Raw genomic sequence first — 23,845 nt, 5'->3', positions numbered from 1 at the left:
GGAGGACTAACCCCACCGTTGACCTATCTCCTTTCGGGGACCATGCCGTCGAGAAGATTTCTGAGTGGAAAGATCACGGTGGAGATTCGTAGATCCCCTTGTACTCTGTCTATGTATGCTTTTGTTATGTAATCCCTTGTACCATTTCTTCTCTCTCTTTTTTTGTCAAACTTAAGGGGCTCTGATGAGTCCCTCTTATCACTGTTGTTCGTGGATTACATTTTTTTTTATTTGATGGAGATAACCTTTCTGGTGCACCTTGGTTATACTTGTAAGGACACTTTAACCCGTTGGGCTGTTGGGGTCCTTTTATATTCTTTGCGCGCACTTGTTACTTTTTGCGAGAAGCGTCCTTCTCGTCCTTATACATAGTACTATTTTTTTTTCCAAGGGTCCCTTGTAAGACCCTTTTTGGGCTAGCCGGCTTAATGGCCGATCTAGACTTATTGGGTGATTCCCTCCTTACAGCCTCACCTCTTGGGGTGTCGGCCTCTCGTCGGAGGTCATCCTTTTGAACCAATCCCTCAATATTCATAAGGGTAGCTAATCCTTGTGAATATAAGAGACAATTTTTTTTTTGTTTACTTTTGTCGTCCTGCCCCCCAAGTACCTAGTGAGATTTATCTCGGCGGGGACTTTAGTTGATATTCGCATAAAGAAATAAGTTACACACGAAGTGGAAGACAGTTTCATTCATGGTAGTCGGATTACAACGATATATAGATAGGTAAAAGGCTTACATCTACTTGGGAGGTTATCTAGGTAACCTCTTTGATTCTTATCTACTAAAATAGCATAACCTGCAACAAACTAAGCATAGCTACTACTTGTACCAGGCGTGGGAGTCTCATTGCTAGTCTTACCTGGTTGGGCCTTTCGTGATTCTGGGGTCTTGTCCCTGTGGGTCTGTACCTCCGTGCATCACCATCGCTGTTGGTTCTGATGGCTTCTCTGACTTGTGAAGGGAGGTGTTATAACACTCCCTCGCCTCTCTTTGCTCTCCCTTCATACTCGCTACCCCACCAGGAGTTGGGAACTTGACGGTGAGGTGGCATATTGAAGTGATTGCTTTCAATTCCCTTAGGGATGGTCTCCCCAATACCGCATTGAAAGCAGAGGCGCAATCTACTACGACGAAGTTTGCTATGATCGTGGTTTGTCGGGGTTGTTCACCCATAGTGAGTGCTAATTCGATCACCCCTAAAGGTTGTATCGAGTCCCCTGCGAACCTGTACAGGGAGGATTGACAAGGCTTCAAGTGCCTGATGCCCAAACCCATCTTTTCCAGGGCGGGGCGATATAAGATGTCCACAGAACTTCCATTGTCTACGAGGACTCGATGCACCCACCGGTTGACCAACTGAACTGTTAACACCAGCGGATCATTGTGGGGGAAGTGTACCCCCCGCGCGTCCTCCTCAGTGAAAGTGATCGAGTCATTTTCTCCCTTGAAGTTCTTTGGGGGTCGTTGTTCCAAACTCATAACGCAGGGTGGTGGACTTCGCCTGGCTTCTCTAGCATACCGATCTCGTCCTTTCCGGGAATCTCCCCCAAGCCCTGGACCTCCGAAAATAGTTCTCACTTCCCCCTGTATCTCTGGAGCTTCTCTATGCGTCCTAGATTGCACTGGTTCGTCCTCCGTTTTCAGCCTTTCCTTCCTGACATACCGACCTAGGTGCCCCCTGCGGATGAGTTCCTCAATTTCTTCTTTCAGGTGGATACATTCTGCTGTGGTGTGACCAATATCCTTGTGGTATTGGTAGTACCTATTGGGATCCCTCTGGGACCGATCCTTCCTCATTGGTGGGGGCTTCTTGAAGGGAACTCGCTTCTCGTTGGTGATGTAGATATGTTCCCTTGTATCCGTCAGGTCCGTATAGAAAGTATAAGCCGTTTGCCTATGGTCGCTTCCCCGCTTGGGTTTTCTATGTTGATCATCCCTCGATCCTTCGTATGCCCTCTTCTTCTTCGCACCATTCGACCCTTCATTGGTTGGGGGCTGTGCAGGGGACTCGCCCATTCCCGCCTTTAAGTTCGCGTGACCGTCCTCTACACGAATATACTTCTGTGCTCTCTCGTAGAAGTCATCTAGATCTGTGACTTCCCTCTTGAGCATATTATCCCACAACTTGCTTCCTGGAAGCACCCCGGCGGTGATGGCCATTTTTAACTCTCTGCGGGTCAGGCTCCCCACTTTGGCTGCTTCCATATTGAACCTATGGATATAGTTTTTTAGGCTCTCATTTTCGCCCTGTTTTACATTGGCTAAGCTAGTCCCTGGCATTGTATAATCACGCACGGCATGATGCTGCTGGAGAAATTCGTCTGAAAATTGTTGCCAAGACCTGACGGACCCCGGTCGAAGTCTCTTAAACCATTTGTATGCGGGCCCTTTCAACGTGACTGCGAAACAGTGGCATCTAGCCCCGCTACTTATCCCCCTCAGCTTCATTAAGTCATTGAATGCGTCTTAATGGTACTTGGGGTCGGTGCTTCCTTCATACGGGGTCATATGAGGCTCCTTGAAGTTGGCTGGGAGTCGAATGGCTTGGATCTCTTTGGTGAAAGGCGATTCATAGTCGAACTCTTCCTCAAGGCTCTGCCCTCCAGACACGGTGACAATCTTACTCCGCAGGCTCTTCATCTCCGTATCGAGGTCTTGCCTCCTCTTCTTCAGGGAGTCCCTCAACATGGACGGGTTGACATCTTCCTTTCCTTTGCCGTCCCGGGGGACAGTAGGAGGGGTAGTTCTCTTATTCGCCCTCTTCTTGTTGAGCTCCTCTCGTAGGTCTGAGGGCGTCCTCTTTGAGGTGACCTCGACGTCGTTGCGAGAGCCACCATTGTTCCCTTGCTTTGGCTCCTGGGGTGGCCTCGATGGTCTAGGATGCTCTTGTGGCTTTTCCCTGGGGGTGTTACTGGTGGAGTGTCTGGTCCTTCCGTCGTCTACTGGGACAGTGGTTTCCCGACCCTTCTCTTTCCTCTTGGGCAGGGTCATGTTCGACTTACCTTGCAACAGGCCATTCAGCACCTCCTGCATGTTCTCCAGGGTAGTCTCCAGTCTTTGGTTTTTACGGTGCAGTTCACGAATCTCCTCTTCATAGAAACGAGATTTGGAACTCGAGCTCACGGAATGGACCCGGGGTTGCTTATCGCGTCTGTGCGTTGAGGGGCCCGGGTCTTGCCGGCCGGAGTTCGGTACCTTCGGTGGTTTGGGAGGAGGGAACTCGTTGGCGTTCCCGGGTGGTGTAGTAGTTGTCCTTGGAGGATTCTCACCGGGCGGGATGGCCGGAGACGAGGCCTCCTTGTCATTCTGGTGAACCTCAGGGTCCCTTGGGGGGTCTACGTCTCGGGGTGGAGGTGGATCCTTCATGGAGGCCTTCAGCTGGACTCCGGTAAGGTGGACCTCCACCTCTCGAGGCTCCTTGAGACGCTTCGAACGTCTCGGCATTTTTCCTTGCCGGGAGTAATGGCAGAACAGTAGCTTGGTGCTTACGTTCCCACAGACGGCGCCAAACTGTTGACGGTAAGAACTCGTCAACGATTGATGGTTAGAAAACTTTAATCTCTATACTATAAGAAGCTATGAATTAGATAGAAAGAACTCTAAACAACAGGAGAAAACTCAGGCAAGCATGAGAACCAGAAGCATATATTTCATAAGTCTCCTTTTTACATTCAGTTTTCCAACCCCTTAGCCTGAGGGGTTGGAGCCTATTTATAGGGGAGGCTCTATTGGCCCAGGATACAAACAAGTCCCAGACCACTGGGACGTACATAGGTACTCTGATAAAGTAGTGGCTCAGGGCGTAGTGGTGTCTACCCTGATGGTGTCAGAGTCGTGGCCTTGGACATAGTACTGTCGGCTCTGGCGCATGGTCGGGGGTGTCCAAGTGGTCTCACCACTCTTCGTACAGGTCCGTACCGCCACTACTCCTCAGACGCAGATCATAGGGTTGTGCCTCTGTTCTCTCCATAACCGTACACCCCGTGTCAGCGCACGTGTTCCGTACTCGGTGGTCCTCATCAATTCCCGTTAAATGCTCCACGTTCGTTTGGCATATCAACAAGATTCCCCTAAGTGATCTCATGTCTGTGCCAAGGAGGCTTCATCCTATGCATGTCCTGAGAAGTCGAGGTGCCGAGGGTCAGGGCCGGCCTATGCGGATCGCATAGACACGAGGCTAGGAGCACGGGTACCTCAACACACCCCTCACCCTCGCATAGCGAGGCTGCCTCTCCTCCTTCCGAGCGCAGCGTCGCGAGGCTAGGAACACGGATACCTCAACACAGCCCTCACCCTCGCATAGCGAGGGTCTCTCGCATAGCGAGGCTGACGTTCTTCCCCCGAGGTGCGGCGTCGCGAGGCTAGGAGCACGAACACCTCAACACAGCCCTCACCCTCGCATAGCGAGGCTGACGCTCTTCCTCCGAGTGTGGACGAGGCTTGATGCCTGCTGGAATGGGGCGCACGCGGATGGCCAGCTAGGGGCCCTCGCATAGCGAGGGTGAAGTTTGGATCGGCAAGTGGCCGAAGCCCCTCGCCTAGTGAGGGTGACTCTCTTACCCCAACTCCCTCACCATCATGTGATGCCCTTTCAGGATGTCTCGTAGCATAGAGCTTCACTTGTGAATAGAATTCACAAGGAAAAAATTCCACATTTACACTCATTGAAGTCCGGGCGGTATGAAGCTGCATCTATGGCAGCTATGGAGCCATATTCTATCTTGTTGTCATTGTTTTTTGAGTTGCTGAATTTTTACAATATTAGAAAAGACCCCAGTGCAATTTCTATTGATTCCAAGGCTCCTTTTTCTGTTGTTAGTGTTGATGGATTGCCTCAACAAGAGGACAAGTAAGTAATGTCCTATGTTTTTTTTATTTGTTCTATTTAATATTTTTAATGCTTGTTTACATTTTACCAATACATCAAATGGTGTCTGTTTTGCCGTGATTGTGGTATTTTTGTTGCATCATTTCTTGAGTATTTTTTTGGTTGCAAGGAATTCCTTGAAATGATTTTTTCAGTTGAAGATCACCGTTCTAAATTGGCTGTTCTTCTTTATTCTTATGGAAAAATGAAGCAGATAGAGGATGTTGCTAGTCAACCTGAACTTCGAAAGAAGTCTCCTAAAAAAGTTGGAAGAAAGTGCAAAACGCTGTGTTTGAAGGATTCATGATTGTGTTTTTGTTGTTGGCAACTTTGTAACAACTCTTTAGCAACAATAAAACAACTTCAAACATTGTGTTTTTTTTTATGTAATTTCAGTTTTCTATATAATAGTCTAGTTTCTTGGTTTATTTTGGTAACAATTATCTTGTTGGTCCTATTTCATTTTTAATATATTTCCAAACTTTCATTTTTTTATTCTTTGTCATTTTTGTTTGTTTGACTATTACAACTATATAACAACAAGACAGCAACATCCTCATAATATAAGAAATTATGTTTTAAAAATAATATTTAAAAAGAATAAATGGTCATCAATAATTATGATTTAATATCAGTATGATGCGTACGTCCCAAAATCTATAAAGACAATAAAAAAACATTTCATTGTAAAACAAGGGAGCAACAAGAATTAATCAATTTTCTTCCAATGTTTAAGTATTTAAAATAAAAAAATTTGAAACCAACGTTATTTATTGAGGTGATTTGATAAACTAGCATCTTTTTTTGTGTTGTTGTGTTGTTATTCTCAACTTCTTGGTGGTCGGGTTCGACATGTCTTCCTATTTTGACATCTTTGTCCACACTTGCTACACTTGTTCTTCTTTTTAGTTTCTCAAGTAGCTATAATTCTTCTTTCATTCCATTCTATTCCTATTCTTTTTCACATTCGTATTTCTTCCAACCAAATGCCACCTTAGAGTATTGGAATGTCATTATAATAGAACAATTTTTCCATCATTTTAGTAGAATGACTATTCTATTTAAAAATGAAAGGAAAAATCATTCCAATTCGAGATTGAAAAAGATTTAATATCTTTTTATTAATTTTTTTTATTCATATAATAATTTTTTTTTTATTCATTTCATTCTTATTCTTTTTCTCATTCTCATTCTTATTCCTTCATTTTTATTCCCTCCAACCAAATATCAACTTTTTAGAACATCCAAATTATTTTTTATACAAATTAAAGTCATTCAAGTCTCTTAACAAATTTAGCGTCCTCTTAACCATATCAAATAAAGAAACATGAGAAATTTGAATAAATAAGAGATGCAGGGATTATGAAAAGGAAAGCAAAAAACAATGAATATGTTACCTTCAAAATTTATGGAGCGGATAGAAGAGAAATGAAGAAATAGATGAGAGAAAGAAAGAAAAGAAAGAGAAAGAGAAAGAGGTAAGTTACAACACCAAAGGATGGTCACTTTTAATTACTCAATCACTAAACTTATTTAGGTATAATAAAATAGATGACTTATTTACAACACAAATTGAAACATAAAAAAAAAAAGTGGTAACGTTGAGAAAATTTAGGAAGAAAAAGGTGTGTAAGAAGACGATGTTTCCTTTTCTTTTTTTTTTTGGTTATTATTATTTTTTTAAAGATAATGTTTCAAGACATTGAAATTATGATAATTCATTCTCTCAATTTAATGTTATATGATTATTATATGATAAATTGATTTTATAATATATGTGTTGTAATGCTTTTAGTTTTAGATGTAATTTATGTGCAAATTTCCCTTTTAATTACTCACTCACCAAACTTATTTAGGTATAAAAAAAAATAGATGACTCATTGATACTAAATCTTTCATTGGGAGAAACTTTTTATTATTATTTTCCTGAACAGAGATCATCAAGAATCCTTAACGCCATCAGTGGCAAACACCAACCACTAATTAAATACTGAAGGACAACGCACGAAAAAGACTTGCGTTCCAATCCACAAATTCAGAGTTTGATATCTTTCACCCTCATTACGACTTTACAAACCGTATCAAACTACTTAATGATCACATTAATGAAAATTGTCATTTTTTTTAAAGAAACAGTGAAAATTAACGAAAGCATCAACAGTATGCCACTTAACGAAACTGTTCCCACGCAGAGACAGACGAACAGAGCATTTGATTAAAAAAAATGTAAAAAAAAAAAAAAAAAAACAAACAAACAAACACTTTTGTTTTTATCTTCTTCGGTTTGGTATGTATAAGACTTTTCCTCCTTTAATTAGTACTCGTTCTTCCTTTTTCACCATTCAAGTAAGCTTGCTTCCAGCAACATCAACAACGAACCTGTACCTAACATCATTCTTTTCCAATCTTTCCAAAGCTGTGTTAATGTAATCAATTTTCACAGTCTCGATCGTGGAAGTCAAGTTCTTCTCTTTACAAAACTGAAGCATTTCCTCTGTTTCCTTTATACTCCCAATGAAGCTTCCAGTAATGGCCTTTCTCCCTACAAAAACAAAGAGTACCCACCATTAAAATTATAAACCCCATAAGAAGTAACCTTCTTTAATCCAAAAACAACCACTAACTAGAATGAATTATTAATAAACAACTAAAATAACTTACCAAGCATAACCATAGGGCTGACAAATTGAAGTGGGGTGTTGATAACACCCATCAAAATCAGCTTCCCGTCAAGCTTCAGAAGCGAAAGGTAAGGTTCAAGTGGGTGAAAAACAGGAATTGTGTCGATTATGTAGTCATAAGAGTCAAATTGCTCTTGCATTTTGGCTGCATCAGAGCTAACAAGGTAGTCATCAGCTCCAAGATGGTCGAGAGCCTCCTCTCTCTTCTTGTCAGAAGAGCTTACCACAGTCACACGGTGTCCCATGGCTTTGGCTATCTTCACCCCCATGTGTCCCACTCCTCCCAGCCCCAAAATCGCTCCTCTTAGCCCACTTTGCATCAATCCAAAGTGCTTCAATGGGCTGTAGATCGTTACTCCGGCGCAAAGTAGAGGCGCAGCCTGTTCTGCCCCCATTCCTTCTGGTATATGTACCACAAACCTGGAAAAACAAACAAATAAATAATTGTTGAGGACATGCTTGGAAAGATTATCATTTTTCCTCTCTCTCTCTCTCTCTCTATATATATATATATATATAATAAAGTAGGATTATGTACTTTTGATCGACCACCATGGCCTCGGCGAAGCCACCCTGAGTAGGCTTTTGATCGGTGTAGACATCGTTGTAAGACCAGATTTTTTTATTGCAATACTGCTCATTGTCTGACTTGCATGGCTGGCAGTGTTTGCAGGAGCCGACTATGCAGCCGGCTCCGACCATATCACCTACTTTGAACTTGGTCACTTCGGATCCCACTTCCATAACTTCACCAACAACTTCATGCCTATATTAATCATTCAATCAGTGAAAAAAATGATAATCATAATCAAACATTTGATAAAACTAACAAGCTGGGATTGTGGTTTCAAATCGATTTGAACTGCGTACCCTGGGACCATAGGATAGTTGGACATGCCCAGATCATTTTTGACCTGGTGAACATCAGTGTGGCAAACTCCACAGCACGTGACCTTGATGTACACATCTTCAGGACCGGTTTCTCTGCAGAGTTATAATTATAATACATAATATAGAACAAACTAAACATTAATATAAATACAAACCAAGAGGATTGATTTAATGATGATGAACAAAGAAAGCAAATGAAATTCTATCAATTGATTAATAAAGGGTCACCTAAGTGTGTAAGTGTAAGGTGAGAGAACACCAGATGAGTCCCTGGCAGCCCATCCTGTTATGGTTTTCTCCGCCCCAATGCTTCCCATTTTTCTACTGATAACGACAAATAGAAAGAAACAATCGAGAGTGTGGGTGGAGTGGATGGGAAGAAGAAGAAGAACAAGAAGGCACTGTTTGGAAAATGCTCTTGAGAAAATAAAGTAACACACACCTATATCTATTTATATTGAGGACAATAGGACCTATTGCTTGTCATAGAATTTTTTTTTTTTTTATCAGAAACTAAATTATGAAATTAAAAAGAAAAAAATGAAAACGAAAGCTTATGTTAGGAGGTTGATGATTGACAACCTCATATATTGTTGTCCCATGGTGGGTCCGGTTGTAGTAGGTGAACTCCCGGGACCTATCTCCTGCGGAGCAGCACACCAGAGTATATATTCCACCACCTAACTCAATGATTATCTGTTGTTATGTATAATAAGTATTTCTGAATTGGTAAATCAAAATATTCACATTTGATGGAGTCTGGAGGCACGTAATCTTCACTATATTGTTTTAAATGTTAATTTCACTTTAGCCCCTGAAGTTTTGTCATTATTCTACTTTGACCTTGAACATTTTAATATAGATAACTTAGACCATCTCTCAAATATTGTGCTATATTTAGCACAAAAAAATCAACAAGTGAGATAACTAGCACAATTTTTACAAATGAGCTACGCAGTTGTAGGAGTTGATGCAAAAATTAATCATCTATTAATGCTTATTTAATATTTATGTAAAATATGAAGAAAAAAAATTTCTTTCTTATTTTATTATTATCTCACTAAAGAAATAAAAAGTAAGTAAAAAGTCTATATTTACATTTAGTGCTTACAATAAAAATAATAAAATTGGCATAAAAGTAAATAAAAAAATAATTAATTAATTATGATCTAAATATATATTAAGTTGTATTGTTTGCCAAATTTGGTACAGCTTTTGGCACACTATTAGAGTAATTTTTTTAAGTGTTATATTTTAGCAATGCATTCCAACTTAGCACCCTATTGGCGATGCTCTTACTACAAAAAAATTCTAGTAATTAACTATCTTACTTTACTACAGGTGCGAGTTCGAGTTGTTTTTCAATAATATAAAAAAATTGCTAGTTGAAGAAAATGAGTTTATCAATGTAATTATTGGTCTTTTTTAAAAAGTATAATTAGTATGAAATGAAGTTAAAGAAATTTTGTCACTATTTAGCTACAACCTTTTTACAAGTAAATATTATGTGATTTCATGAAAAAAAAATTACAATATTATTAATTATGTTGTTCGTGTCTTCTAATTTTTTTTCTCTTTTTGGGCTAGCTGTAAAGTTTAATCTATCGTAAATTTTCTATTGTAATTCAAGGGAAATTTGATTTTTGATGCATGTAATGGGATTGTGTGTAAAAAAATACCCTATCACTGTACAAATCTCATTTTGGCCCTATTGTTTACCTTACTTCCCAAAATATCCTTATCATTTTTCCCCACACTCTCTCTATTCTCTCTCGGTCTCTCTATATTATCTCTCTCACTCTTGGTCCCGAAGCCAAAAAATCATCCAACGAAATCGGAGAAGGAGAAGTATTCATTGTCGGAGAAGGAAATCCGTCGGAACCCATAGGCCTGTGATCGGAGAAGCACCCAGAGGATCAGAGTAGGCAAAGGTGATGGATTTTCTTTTTAATCTACAATGTTTGGTTTTGTTCTTGATTTTTGTTCATAGGATAGATCAGGGTTGGGAAATATAGAGATCTAGTTTTTTTTTCAAAAAAAAGTGACCCACCTCGATAGAAATCGATTGGCCACGATGATATGGCCTCAATAACAATCGACAGACCTCGATTAGCCTGGATAGAGAAAGAAAATAGTGGGGGGTTAGAGTACCTCGATAGTATTTGTTAGGTCCTAGTTTTGATTGTGCATCGATAGGCCTCAATAGAATTTGGTATATTCTAATTTTTCCTATTTCTCGATAGGCCTCGACAATAGTGGTTAGCATCAATATTGTTTGAGATCTCGACAGGCCTCGATAGGCCTCGTCAGTAATGGTCAGCATCAATATTCTATGAGACCTCGACAAACCTCGATAGTTTTATCTGCCTTTTGATTTTTTTTACCTCGATGGGCCTCGACATGCCTCGATAGTCCTCGATGTTTCCCTGATTGTTTAAAATTGTATTTTTAACAGTTTGGCAAAAATTATAGGAGTTTTAGGGCACCAATAGAAGTAAATAAAATGACGACTAGCATTAATGGAGGCTTGATTAATGATAGTTTCCTTTAATGTTAGTGGTTATTTTTATTTTCTTGTGTTGGCAAAAGCATTAATGGGGCTCGATTGACATAATGTTGACGCCGTTTTTCGTCAACAGATAAAAGAAGAGAGCACGTAAACAATTAAAGACAATGGCCAAAAGAAACAAACGAATCAAACACACGGTTTTTTACGTGGTTCAGCAGTTAAATCTGCCTAGTCCACGAGTCTTTGTTATTAATCTCAAGATTATCTCTGAATAATTCTTTAGCATGAATTCTACAGAGTTTTCTCTCAAGGATCAGAATTTCGGTCCTTTACAATGGTGGATGGCTTCTCTATTTATAGAGAAGGATGCAGAATACTATCCCACATATTTTGGGTAGTTACTCTTTTGTGAATAAAACTAAATGGCTTTAAATGCCTTTAATCAGATAAAAAAGGAAACGTCCCTGAAGACCAGGGAACGCATAACTGACTAAATAATATCCCACGATTCTTGGGGATTTACATCAATAAATGAGGATTACATCTCATGTTTACAATACTTGTAGATATTCAAGGTGGTTATAGCGTATCTCCAAGGCTTTAGCATCTCAGGTTTCATGTCATTGTGCGAGCCACTGACATCTCCCGAGCAAACGTTGCTTTCGAGATGGGATATCGAGCTCAAGACCCATGCTCCGAAGTTCCTGAAGATGAGGGTGTTCTCGGAGCTACCTTTCGAGATCGAGATCATTTCGAGATTACCGCATTTGAGATCATATATCATACTTTGCAGGCTCGACTTACAATCCTAGAGCATACCCTGTTATCCAGATTTCCGGATAGCGTTTAGATTGATGTCCTCGGGGAAGCAGAATTATCGATGTCTTTCACGGTAGGTAACCCGAGTTCGCGGATGGACAGAAAGGCTTCGCCTCTCCTGTTTAGTATCCGGATTACTCTTCCAAGCAAGCACAACACGGAAACTCGTCGACTCTCCCGGACTCCCGAAGGATACCCCTCGGGGAGGCCCCTTCCAGGAGAGGCTCTTCGAGTGGTCCCCGCGGAAACAGTTCCGTGCCTCGCACAGAACAAAACCGAACGGTCGAGTCCGGGAGAAGGCATATTTGGAACGATATCCGTCTGACACAGGATCCCGCCTGACACGCCCGACAGGTCAAAGCCGCACACATCCCAGCACGCCTAAGGGTACCTTTTCGCCTACTGTTCCGCTGACAACTTGGAAAAGACGGCTGACTTTGTGTGTTCCCCATACTTTCACGTAAATATACCCACATAGAGTCTTGTAGCCATGCTACTACAGTAATTGTATCCCCTATTTATGGCTGGTGTAATTAAGACTCATGTACGTAGAGAAAAACCCTAATCCGAAACCCTAGCTATAAAGACCCCTTCATTTTACAAGAAGAGGGACGAAAAAATCAGATAGCAAAAACTCTACTAAAATCTCTCTAGTTTCATCTTCTTCAAGAGAACCCGAGAGAAACACTGTGAGTGTGTGAAGTTCTTGTGCACCAGCCATCTTACTGTAACCTTTTCCAAGTATAATAACATCGACTCGTGGACTAGGGCTTGTTAACGCCTGAACCACGTAAAAACACTGTTTGTTTAGTTACATTTCAGCATTTCTACAGTTCTTATCTTTTTATTATTCTGTTAGTTATTCGTTTCCGAAAAACTCGGTAAACATTTTGGTGCTTTCATTGAGAGCTGTAGGAAGTTGTTAGTCAGCTCTTTTTCTGTGTACGTTTTTTGTATTCACTTCGTGCTAAAGAGATGGTGACTACGAGAAAATCCGCTGTTGACAAAAATGCTACGGTCAACCCCGATACCGTGATGGAAGATGTGGTGCAAAGCGAACCCTTGGACTACCAAGGTGAAGACCCGACATCCCTCCAGGATCGGGTCAGTACCGAAGATACAACATACTTAGAAGACGAAGAAGAGTATGTCCAAGACGGTTATTACAAGGACGGCTGCTACTATGAGAAGGACCCAGAACTGGTCCAAGTAGCCGAAGAACTGGTGGCCACCAAGGCCAAGCTTGCTGAGCAGGAGCGCGTCTCCGAAAGAATGCAACGCATGATGGAGCGCCTCCAAAGTAAGTTCGGAGACCTAGGCGACTCGGACGAGGATGCCTCTGTTCTAGGTGGTGCTGATGCCCCCATGCCGGATCTAGCCATTGCTGGACCATCCAAAGCCGCCCCTAACAAGGGCAAAGAAAAAGTTGGAGAGCCTGTGCGCGCTGACGCCCCTGCACCTCCTAAAGGCGTGAATCACCAGGCCGACTGCCCCCCCCCCCCCCCCGCGCGCAGAAGGTCTCTGGCGCTCCTAAGCCCAGACGTCCTTCAGCCCCAAGGGGGCACTCTGTGCCTAAAGGGCCCGGTGCTAAGACACCCAGGCCTAGGGGAAGGAACAACCGCCCCAGTGATTCCGTCAACCAGGACGGTCGGGCTGCGAACTCGCACTCCGAGGATAGCTGGTCCACGGTGGACCTAAGAAGAAGGTTGGAGGCCAAGTATGAAAAGGCCAAAGGAGAAAAGGCCCGGCCTCGCGGAGATGACCTCCGAAATCATATTAATGACAAGCTCCGGGGACGTGACCTCCCGGAGAGTGATACGAAGAGGCTCGAGGAACAGATTGCTGCCTTGACCAAGCTGGTCCGGAAGCAAAGTGGGGCCCTGTCAGACTCTGAGGAGGAAGACCCGGAACCATGTATTCGGAGGATCGCGGAAACGTCCCTCCCGGATAACTTCAAAATGCCTCACATAGAATTATATGATGGGAGGACAGACCCGCGTACCCACCTAGCTAAATACAATAAAATGATGCAAGTGGCGCGTGTCAGTGAGGACGCCAAATGCATGTGCTTCTCACTCACCCTTACCAAGTCCGCGGAGGATTGGTGGAAAAGATTAGCTCCCGGATCAATCCACAGTTGGAAGGAGCTACAGTCCGCGTTTAGGAGGCAGTTTATTGCTGCCCGCGACCACGACATGGAGGTTGGTTCCTTAACCAACATCAAGCAGCAACCCACTGAGAACCTCAAAGCTTTCATTCAGAGAATGATGGAAGCTGCTGCAAAAACCAAGGTCAGCGATGACATGAAGCTGATCGCCCTTCAATCGGGCCTTACTGTCGGCTCCCTGCTATGGGGGGAAATGCAAAGGAGACGGGCAGAAACGCTGTCCGAATTCATGTCAAAAGCTCAGGGAATCATCAACCTTGAGGATGCCTACCAGCAGGCCTTTGGAGTTCCCCCAGCTCCAACGCCTTCCGTGACTGCGCCGAGCTTTGCTTCGCAAGCTCCCGCACCAGCCCTCACGCTTCCAAGAGCGCGATTCACTCCAAGTGTGTATGGGCCTTCCGCGTCTGCTCAGACGCCGAGTCAAACCCATTTCTCTGGGTACGGAGCAGTACAAACCGGATGTAGTATCGCTGCTGGCATGCCGCAGCCGCAAGCGGAAGCCCCAGAACGAAATTTGAGCCAATCGCGGAGCAAACGAAGCGGAAGAAACTCCAACCGGGGAGACCATTCAAAGAAACCCCGGAAGGACTATGAGCCCAAGTTCACGGAATATACCAGTTTGATAGACTCGCGAGAGAATGTCTATCGGGCGACCTGTAATATGGTCAACTACAGGAAGCCCCCGAAGGTGTCTCACGGAGGAAGGCGTCCGCGAGACTCCAATAAGAGGTGTGAGTTCCACGGAGACGTGGGGCACACCACAAATGAGTGCCTTCAGCTGAAGGATGAGATCGAGTCCCTGGCAAGAGCGGGACACCTCGGTCACTGGGTGAGGATACCCATTATCTATCCCGGACAGGGAGTGGTTCACGGAGCTGCATATCCCCCGGGACAGAGGGGGGCCGCTAGCGCTCCTGGAGCCGGTCACCCCCAAGCTCCCGGGTCTCAGTTCCCAGCACTTCATGCTCCACCCGCTCCGGCGCCCATTGCCTTGTTGGCTCCAGGACCAGGCAACCCATATCCGCCCGGCCTTGCTCCGCCACCCGTTGACGGACACGTCGCCACCATTTCCGGAGGACCACACCTTGCCGGAAGCACCCGCAACTCCCAGAAGAGGTACTTGAGGGAGTTAGAGCACGCCGAGGAGATGTGCGCCTTGGTTCAATCACCTGCTCAACGTCCCCGAATGATGGATCTTCCCATCACCTTCACGGAGGACGATGCTCGACATGTGCACTTCCCCCACAACGATCCCCTCGTGGTGGAAGCCCAGATTGCCAATAAGAAGGTCTCACGAATCTTGGTCGATAACGGAAGCTCCGTGAACATCCTCTTCAAAGCGGCCTTCCACGCGATCGAATTGAACGAGACAGACCTAGCCCCATGCCCCATCCAGCTTCAAGGTTTCAATGGGGACGCACTCATGCCATTAGGCAAAATTCAACTTCCAGTCACCCTCAGAGGAGAAAGCGACGCTTGTGCCTTCAAGCATAGCACATTCGTGGTGGTCGACTGCCCCACGGCGTATAATGCCATCTTAGGCCGACCGGTCCTGATCGATTGTGGGGCCATAACCTCGATACGCCACTTATGTTTGAAGTTTCCATGCGACGATGGGCGTATTGGCACCCTCTGAGGAGACCAAAGAAGTGCACGGAGCTGTTATAACGTCTCCGTCCGATCCGTCTACACGGTCCAAGAGACGTTTGCTGCCATTCCTTTGGCGGAAGAATTACCAGAAACTGGGGGTGCTCAGGAGGCATACTTTGACGAACTCGACCCAAGAGTGGGAATCGAGAAAGCAATAGAGCCGATGGAGGAAGTCGAAGAGGTGATCCTCAACCCGGGAGAACCCACCAAGGTCATTCAGGTGGGGAAAAACCTGCCGTCGGCCATTCGAGATAAGATCGTGGCCACTGTGAAGGATAATCAGGATATCCTGGCATGGTGCCACGCTGATATGACGGGGATTAATCCCAATGTTGCGTGCCACGCACTCAACATAGACCCACCTGCAACTCCAATTCGCCAAAAGAGGAGGCCGCTGGACCCAGTGAGAGCCGAAGCCGTCAAAGATGAAGTGGACAAATTGATGTCCATAGGCTTTCTCCAGGAGTCGCACTATCCCGTGTGGTTGGCCAACCCAGTTCTGGTCCCGAAACCCGATGGGTCCTGGAGAATGTGCATTGACTTCACGGACCTAAACAAGGCCTGCCCAAAAGATTGTTTCCCTCTTCCGCGAATCGATCAGATGGTAGACGCTACTTCCGGGTACGAACTCTTATCCTTCATGGATGCGTACTCCGGATACAATCAGATCAAGATGCATGTCGCGGACCAGGAACACACCAGCTTCCTCACGGACAAGGGTGTCTACTGTTACGTGGTCATGCCTTTCGGTTTGAAGAATGCTGGAGCGACGTACCAGCGTCTGGTAAACAGAATGTTCAAGGACCAACTGGGGAGGAACATGGAGGTGTACGTGGACGACATGTTGGTAAAGTCCAAGACCTCCGGGGACCACAGTGACGACCTTGAGGAAGCTTTCGCCGTGATCTGAAAGTACGGGATGAAACTAAATCCAAAGAAATGTACTTTCGGGGTCTCGTCTGGGAAGTTCCTCGGTTTCATTGTCAGCTCCCGCGGAGTGGAAGCCAACCCTGAGAAAATAAAGGCGTTCATAGATATGCCTTCCCCCCGGAAACATAAGGATGTCCAGAGCGTTACCGGAAGGATAGCTGCTCTCAGCCGCTTCGTATCCAAGGCCACTGACAAGTGTATCCCCTTCTTCAATGTGTTGTGAGGAAACAAGAAGTTCGAGTGGACCCCCGAATGCGAAGCAGCCTTCCAACACCTCAAAGAACATTTAACCCGAGCTCCCATTCTGTCCAAACCTATCGAAGGAGAGGCGTTGTTCTTATCATTACTCAGATGACTGACGCACGCATACTCAACCAGTCGCCTCACGCACACGTCTTGGTCGCAGAACCATTCCCAGAATGACACGTGGTCCTTGCCGCACTTGAGTACTTGAGTTCAAACAGAAGAAATTCCCTTTCTTTTTCATACTAACACTCAGGCGGGAAAAAGGAACTCTTCCGGGAACACAAAAGGTGGCCCCTCGCCTAATCTAAGAGACCGAAACACCCGGAGGACTGTACAAGCTCCCGGATCTCTCGAAGCTCCGTGACCTTGGGGGGTAAATGTTATCCAGATTTCCGAATAGCGTTTAGATTGATGTCCTCGGGGAAGCAGAATTATCGATGTCTTTCACGGTAGGTAACCCGAGTTCGCGGATGGACAGAAAGGCTTCGCCTCTCCTGTTTAGTATCCGGATTACTCTTCCAAGCAAGCACAACACGGAAACTCGTCGACTCTCCCGGACTCCCGAAGGATACCCCTCGGGGAGGCCCCTTCCAGGAGAGGCTCTTCGAGTGGTCCCCGCGGAAACAGTTCCGTGCCTCGCACAGAACAAAACCGAACGGTCGAGTCCGGGAGAAGGCATATTTGGAACGATATCCGTCTGACACAGGATCCCGCCTGACACGCCCGACAGGTCAAAGCCGCACACATCCCAGCACGCCTAAGGGTACCTTTTCGCCTACTGTTCCGCTGACAACTTGGAAAAGACGGCTGACTTTGTGTGTTCCCCATACTTTCACGTAAATATACCCACATAGAGTCTTGTAGCCATGCTACTACAGTAATTGTATCCCCTATTTATGGTTGGTGTAATTAAGACTCATGTACGTAGAGAAAAACCCTAATCCAAAACCCTAGCTATAAAGACCCCTTCATTTTACAAGAAGAAGGACGAAAAAATCAGATAGCAAAAACTCTACTAAAATCTCTCTAGTTTCATCTTCTTCAAGAGAACCCGAGAGAAACACTGTGAGTGTGTGAAGTTCTTGTGCACCAGCCATCTTACTGTAACCTTTTCCAAGTATAATAACATCGACTCGTGGACTAGGGCTTGTTAACGCCTGAACCACGTAAAAACATTGTTTGTTTAGTTACATTTCAGCATTTCTACAGTTCTTATCTTTTTATTATTCTGTTAGTTATTCGTTTCTGAAAAACTCGGTAAACATACCCTAACCCTCACGAGACCATTTAATGCGAACTCAGCTTTCGAGGTCATATTTACTATGGCTCGAAACCTGGGTATAACACATAATTTCTTAAAAAATATATTACTAACAGTTTTTTTATTCAGATGACTGACCTTATTGTGTCGTTGGAGAAACACTTTCCTGGTCGTGTCACTTATAGGGGTAGTGCTTACTTGGATACCCTTATATAGTAGTTTAGGAGGCACGGGCTTATTGAACGGGCAGAGGCATGCTTGTTGGGATAGTTCTTTAAGGCGAATCCCATTAGTTTTTCTAGGGATCTACTGCATCAACTAATGTTGCGTAAGGTGGAAAGCAAGAAGCTTGAAGAGGGTCAGTTACGTGGGCAACACTCTTTCTAGATTTGGGATTATAGAGTTTGCCCTAGTTACCGGGCTGAATTTTAGGAACACACCGTCCCCAGATGAGTTGGGAGAGCATCTTTCAAGTGATCGGATCATCCAGGAATATTTTAATTTTGATTTGAAGGTTAGTTTTGGTCAGTTGGAAGATGGTTTGAAGGCATCGACAAACCCAGAAGATGCATTTAAGTTGGGTTTATGCTATTTGATAGAGGGGGTACTGAATGCCCCAGAGAAGACAATAGGCATATGGGGTGATTCACTGAAGATGGTTGAGGATCTTGATTACTTTTTCAAGTATCTATGGGGGAAGTTTTCCTTTAAGAAGGTTATTAGAGGAGATCAAAAGGACATGAAGAAGCAATTGAAACACTGCGAGGAGAAGAAGAAAGAGGTTTCAAGCAAAAAACAGAAGGAGTCGAAGTACCGTTTCTATGGCTATGCCCCCGCACTTCTGTATTGGGCTTTTGAGGTCATGTTAACTATTGGGAGTATGTTCAGTGAGAATAGCGGGAACCAGATTCCCAGGATGCTTAGTTGGGCTACAATGACCGATATCATTCATTTGACAACTGAGTTGGTTCCTATGTTTAGCAAGTGTCGAGTAAGTTCCACTTTATCTTGTTAAATGTGACAAATTAATTGATTAACAATTTATTTTATTAAAGTTTTTCCGACATATGTTATTTGTTAATGAAGTTGGTGGTATTTTCCATGTTGAAGTCACGTCTTGGTGAATTGCAACAGAGGAAGTAGAGCCCAAGAAGGAGGTAGAGAAGCTGGCAGAGGTTGCAATGACAACTTCTATTTTTACGAGGATGTCCCAAGGGTTGAAGAAGGCACTTCATAGGCCAGTGCACCTTCCTCTAGTTAGGTTTCCCAGCCTGATTATGAGCGATTGATGCAGAGGCTCAAGGGGATTGAGGAAGGCTAGTCTGATTATGCCCAGAGGCTACAGAGGGTGGAGGAGTGTAACGTCCCAAATTTCCTATTAAGGCTTATGGCCTTGATTAGGGGGCTAAGATGACAAATTATGGAATTATGTGATTATATAATATATATATATATATGTGTGTGTATCAATATGTGATTATGTGAGTTACATTATAATATGACTTGATATGCATGTTTAGGTATATTAAATATGCATGTGGGCCCATTTCTGTTTAATTGGGCAATTTTCATAATTTGGCTCGTTATGAGTATATTTCACATTTATGTGATATATGTGTGTGACACCACATTATTATGTGGATATGTTTAGGTTACTCTGCACGAGACGATCCTAGGGAGCAAGCTAGTGGGAAAGCCACAACGGGACCCATACTTGACTCGGAGTGAGTCAAGGGGTATTTTGGGTATTTAGTACATTACCGGGATATTGGGTAATGGGAATGATTATTTGATGATATATTAGGAGTTAGTGAGATCAAGAGGGAATTTTGACTATTTTACCCTGAGGGGCATTTTTGGGACCCCGAGCATTAGGATCTGCTTGAGGTTACTTAAGCTCGAAGTAACATGTCAAAAATAAAAAGAACATTCAAAACGTTCTCTCTCTCTCTCTCTCCCGTTCTCTTTTTGACGTCGCTCGCATTTTCAAAGGAAACTCAAGTTTTAGGACTCATATTCAGGCAAGGATTGAGGTATAGCGATTCTAGGGAAGATTAGAAGCTTATTAGCTGAAGGATTTAATTGGGAAACGAATCAATCAGAGGTAATCCAAGTTTTAAGTTTTAGTTTTCGAGTTTTTAAGCTTTGATTGGATTTTATGTTTTGATGAGTTTTCGGATGGTTTGAGATTTGGGTTTTGATGGTTTTCGATCATTGGGATGCTTGAGAACTTTGATTTTGGGATTTGGGTATGTTTAGATGTAATGCCCTGGATAGCCAAGACCGTTACACTGTGTGTTTATAAAGTGCTAGACTTGCTAATCAAGTCATTTAATTAAAAACGTGTTATTGAAACTACAAGGGAACTAGGGTTAAAATGTTTTGGTCTAAAAAGTCACATTTTCATAAAGAAACATTTCCTGTTTACACGGGATCCCAAAAATGTTAAGTTTGGAACTGTTTACAAACGATTCAAGGACTAAATACAGTGTTAGCCATATTAAGGAAAAACAGACAATTAGGCAATCTCTATCCTGACCCACTCCTCGGCCAAAGCGACCGAACCGCTGGCTATGTACATTCCACCCCGCAGCCCTCCATCTCAGGATTGGTCCAACTTGCCTTTGCCTTTACCTGCACCACGTAGCACTCATGAGCCAAGGCCCAGCAAGAAAACACAACAACAGAGCATAAGCAATCAACAAACAATTCAATATCTCATATTGCATCACGTATTCTTAACCATATCAACATTCAGAATAGTCAAATATTCAACATACTAAACATATCAATTCATAACATACACCAAATCACATATGATAACTAGGGTCAGCGCCCTCAGGCTGCACCCTCCGTTATCCCACTGACTCCGGCCCGCTTAAACCGAGCTCAATGAATATTAAGCTCTCCTCGGCTACCAGTGGCCAAGCTGCGCCCTGTGCGCAAATATTGTGTACGGCACCCTTAGGCCGCTATCACATGTCCCATGGCATAATACCATCATTGACATTATACATATATCGGGAGCACTTAGTCCCATCACAAACATATAACCGGGTGCAGTTTTCTTACCTTTCGATTCGCTAGCTTTGATCACTTGACTCCTTGAGCACGATCCCTCTCAAGCCCTAGCGCTCACCTAAACACAACCATAGGTCAAAGTCATCACCAAACCTTAAGTCCAAAACCTAGCCTTGGGACCAATCCCGAGCCCCCGGGAAGTTCTAGTTCCACCAAACAAGGTGGTGGAATTGAACCCCGAACCCTTGGTCAAAAACCCTTGAAAATAACCCTAAAATCCCTTTCTGCAAACAGGGCAGCGCTACAGCGCTCTAAGGAGGGTGCTACAGCGCTACAAGCAGAACCAAAATCCCCCAGAAAGCATGGCCTAGCGCTACAGCACCCAAAGGCTAGTGCTGTAGCGCTAGTCACAGACAGCCAACCTCCCAATTTTCCCTCCTGCGATTTCCTCGAACCAAACTCAACCAAAACTTCTCCAAACCATCACCCAACTCAAAAACAAGCTTATTAACACATTCCACTCATCCTAAGCACCCCAAATACTCAAAACCCAAGCACATGCATCCCTAATCTCAAAATCCACCATAGCCACTTCTAGACCTCAAAACTTAGCAGAAACCAGTGAAAACATCAAAGTTAAAAGCTCTGAATTTATACCTTTGATGGAAATTCGACCTCAAGTTGCCTCTAGACCTCCTTAGCTTGCTCTTCCTCAACCCTTGGCTCCAACTTCCCTAGAATTCCCCATCAACACAGCTTAGATACCCTAGTTAAAAACCAAAACCAGAACTAAAGGAACTACAAAGTTTTACCTCAAGTGATGTTGTGTTCTTGCTAAGTCTTCCAACTCCTCAAGCCTAGCTCAGGATTCCTGTTGCTCAGCCTAACCCAGCTCCCCTCTGAGCTTTGCTCCAAGAAAACACCCAGGAATGATGAAGGAGATCACCAACCGACTCCTAGGAAAACAACTCTGTTTTCTCCCTTTTCTTTTTCTTCTTTTTCCTTCTTTTCTTTCTTTCCACAGCATTCTACCTTTTTTCTACAATTCCCACTAAATATAAAGCCTTAACTTATTTATCTCTGAGAAACCCATTGATCGAAATGCCCTCCCTATTAATTCCAAACCATTTAATCCACTTAGGGGCATTTTAGTCATTTTACCCAATTCCCGCTAATTCCTCGAGTGTCTCTAACATTTTCCGCTTACCTCCCGATACCTAATTAATCACCAGTTATATTCCTCGATGTCAAAATAGACTCCAATATACTCACTAGATTCCCATTTATACCCCCAGGCTCGCTCCGTGCCGGGTATAAATCCCCGCCGTGACTTTTTCGCTATTCTGCTCACTAGGATCGTCTCGAGTCACAGATCACAGATATATCCACATAATAATGTGGTCTCAACAATTATCACACACATATATATATACAGTTATGCCCATAATGGCCAAAATTACGATTATGCCCTTCTAACCTAATCAGGGCCTACATGCATACTAATACACATAGTCATGCATCTCGAATATTAAAATAGTCATATAACATGCTTTAAATCATAATCATGCATCTTACTCATTAAAGTCGCACATAATTCCCATTATGCCCTCCAGACACACTAATCAAGGCCCTAAAGCCTTATTAGCGAATTTGGGTCGTTACATTGGATATGTTTGTGGAAGATTTTAAATGAAGAAAACGAAGGTTTTGGCTGGGTTCGTGGTTGGGCAGTGGCCCTGTTCTTGGGCACCGCGGCCCAGGGTTGATGAAGGAGGAGGCCTACTGTTTGGGCATTTAGGGCCACGACGTGAGGTGCAGGTAGAGAGGGGGCTTCGCCTCTGTCTGGAGGCGGGCCGCAGCTCAGGGCTGGGGGACCACGGCGCTTAAGGGCAGTTTTGGCCAGATTTGGTTTTTAGTCGTGGGAACTTAACTCTAAGGTCTCGAGATTGATCCTACTACCCGGTTTGGTAGGATTCGACATCCCGGAGGCTAGGGCTTGGTCTAGAAGTATTTATTTACTCATTTTTTATGGGATTCTATATTATGGTTGGGACTAGGTTGTTGCTAGGGGCTTGGAAACAGGATTGTGCTTAAGGGTCGTTTATTGGTAACATGTGGTTGGACCAGAGGTAAGAAAAATGCACCCATTATGTGATGCATGCGATACATGTGGTTATGGCATGGCATGAATGTTGAATATGGAATTGATCAGAGCTTGAGTCTCTGTAGTTGTGCATGTTTATGATTATGCTTGTGATTATTGATTAAGCATGTTGAATGCCTTATATCTGGATATTTGACATATGATATATGTTTGTTTGCATTACCTCATTAAGGAAGAGCTGACTTATTAGTTAAGAAACGATTATGGTGTTTAATGCGAGTCATGAAGCTCTGACTTATCAGTCATGATCGGCAATAGTACTGAGCGTTGATCGTATGGAATTGACTTATGAGTCAAGAACGACATTAGCATATTGAACGTAGGCCGAAATGATTAGATCTAATCAACAAGAGCATTAAATGCTTGACCGACCTATTGGTTGAAGAAAACTAAAGCGCTTGGCTAGTCTAAGGCTAGTTACTCAGAGCCAGAGCTAAAAGGCTCAAGTGACTGGAACGTCACATGGCTTAGGGCGTAGGACCCCAGAGAGACTTATTAGTCATCTATTCAGGGCACAGGACCCCAGAGAGACTTATTAGTCATCTATTCAAGGCGCAGGACCCCAGAGAGACTTATTAGTCATCTAGTCAGAGCGCAGGACCCAGAGAGACTTATTTGTCATCTATTCAGGGAAC

General features: G+C 43.8%; 1 protein-coding gene across 1 annotated transcript; it reads right to left on the bottom strand.

Annotated features, from left to right (window-relative positions):
* Positions 1-6,751: 6,751 nt before the first annotated feature.
* Positions 6,752-8,881, bottom strand: LOC133796687 (cinnamyl alcohol dehydrogenase 1). Its single transcript, XM_062234314.1, has 5 exons — positions 8,672-8,881; positions 8,423-8,536; positions 8,091-8,318; positions 7,533-7,972; positions 6,752-7,413 (listed from the first exon to the last, which is right to left on the bottom strand). Exons 1-5 carry the CDS (start codon positions 8,758-8,760, stop codon positions 7,214-7,216), a joined length of 1,071 nt encoding a protein of 356 aa, XP_062090298.1. The 5' UTR covers positions 8,761-8,881; the 3' UTR covers positions 6,752-7,213.
* Positions 8,882-23,845: the final 14,964 nt, after the last annotated feature.

This window comes from Humulus lupulus, chromosome 1 (assembly GCF_963169125.1).
Source record: "Humulus lupulus chromosome 1, drHumLupu1.1, whole genome shotgun sequence".
NCBI lineage: Eukaryota > Viridiplantae > Streptophyta > Magnoliopsida > Rosales > Cannabaceae > Humulus > Humulus lupulus.
Note: the sequence above shows the minus strand (reverse complement) of the source record. Positions and strands in the feature narration are given on the sequence as shown.

What these genes read in the sequence shown, in the direction of transcription:
- LOC133796687 (XM_062234314.1), bottom strand. Translation starts at nt 8,760, where the DNA reads ATGGGAAGCATTGGGGCGGAGAAAACCATAACAGGATGGGCTGCCAGG. An exon ending in AACTATCCTATGGTCCCAGG is followed by an intron (nt 8,319 to 8,422) that starts GTACGCAGTTCA and finishes TGATTAATATAG; the next exon opens with GCATGAAGTTGTTGGTGAAG. An exon ending in CAGCCCTATGGTTATGCTTG is followed by an intron (nt 7,414 to 7,532) that starts GTAAGTTATTTT and finishes TTGTTTTTGTAG; the next exon opens with GGAGAAAGGCCATTACTGGA.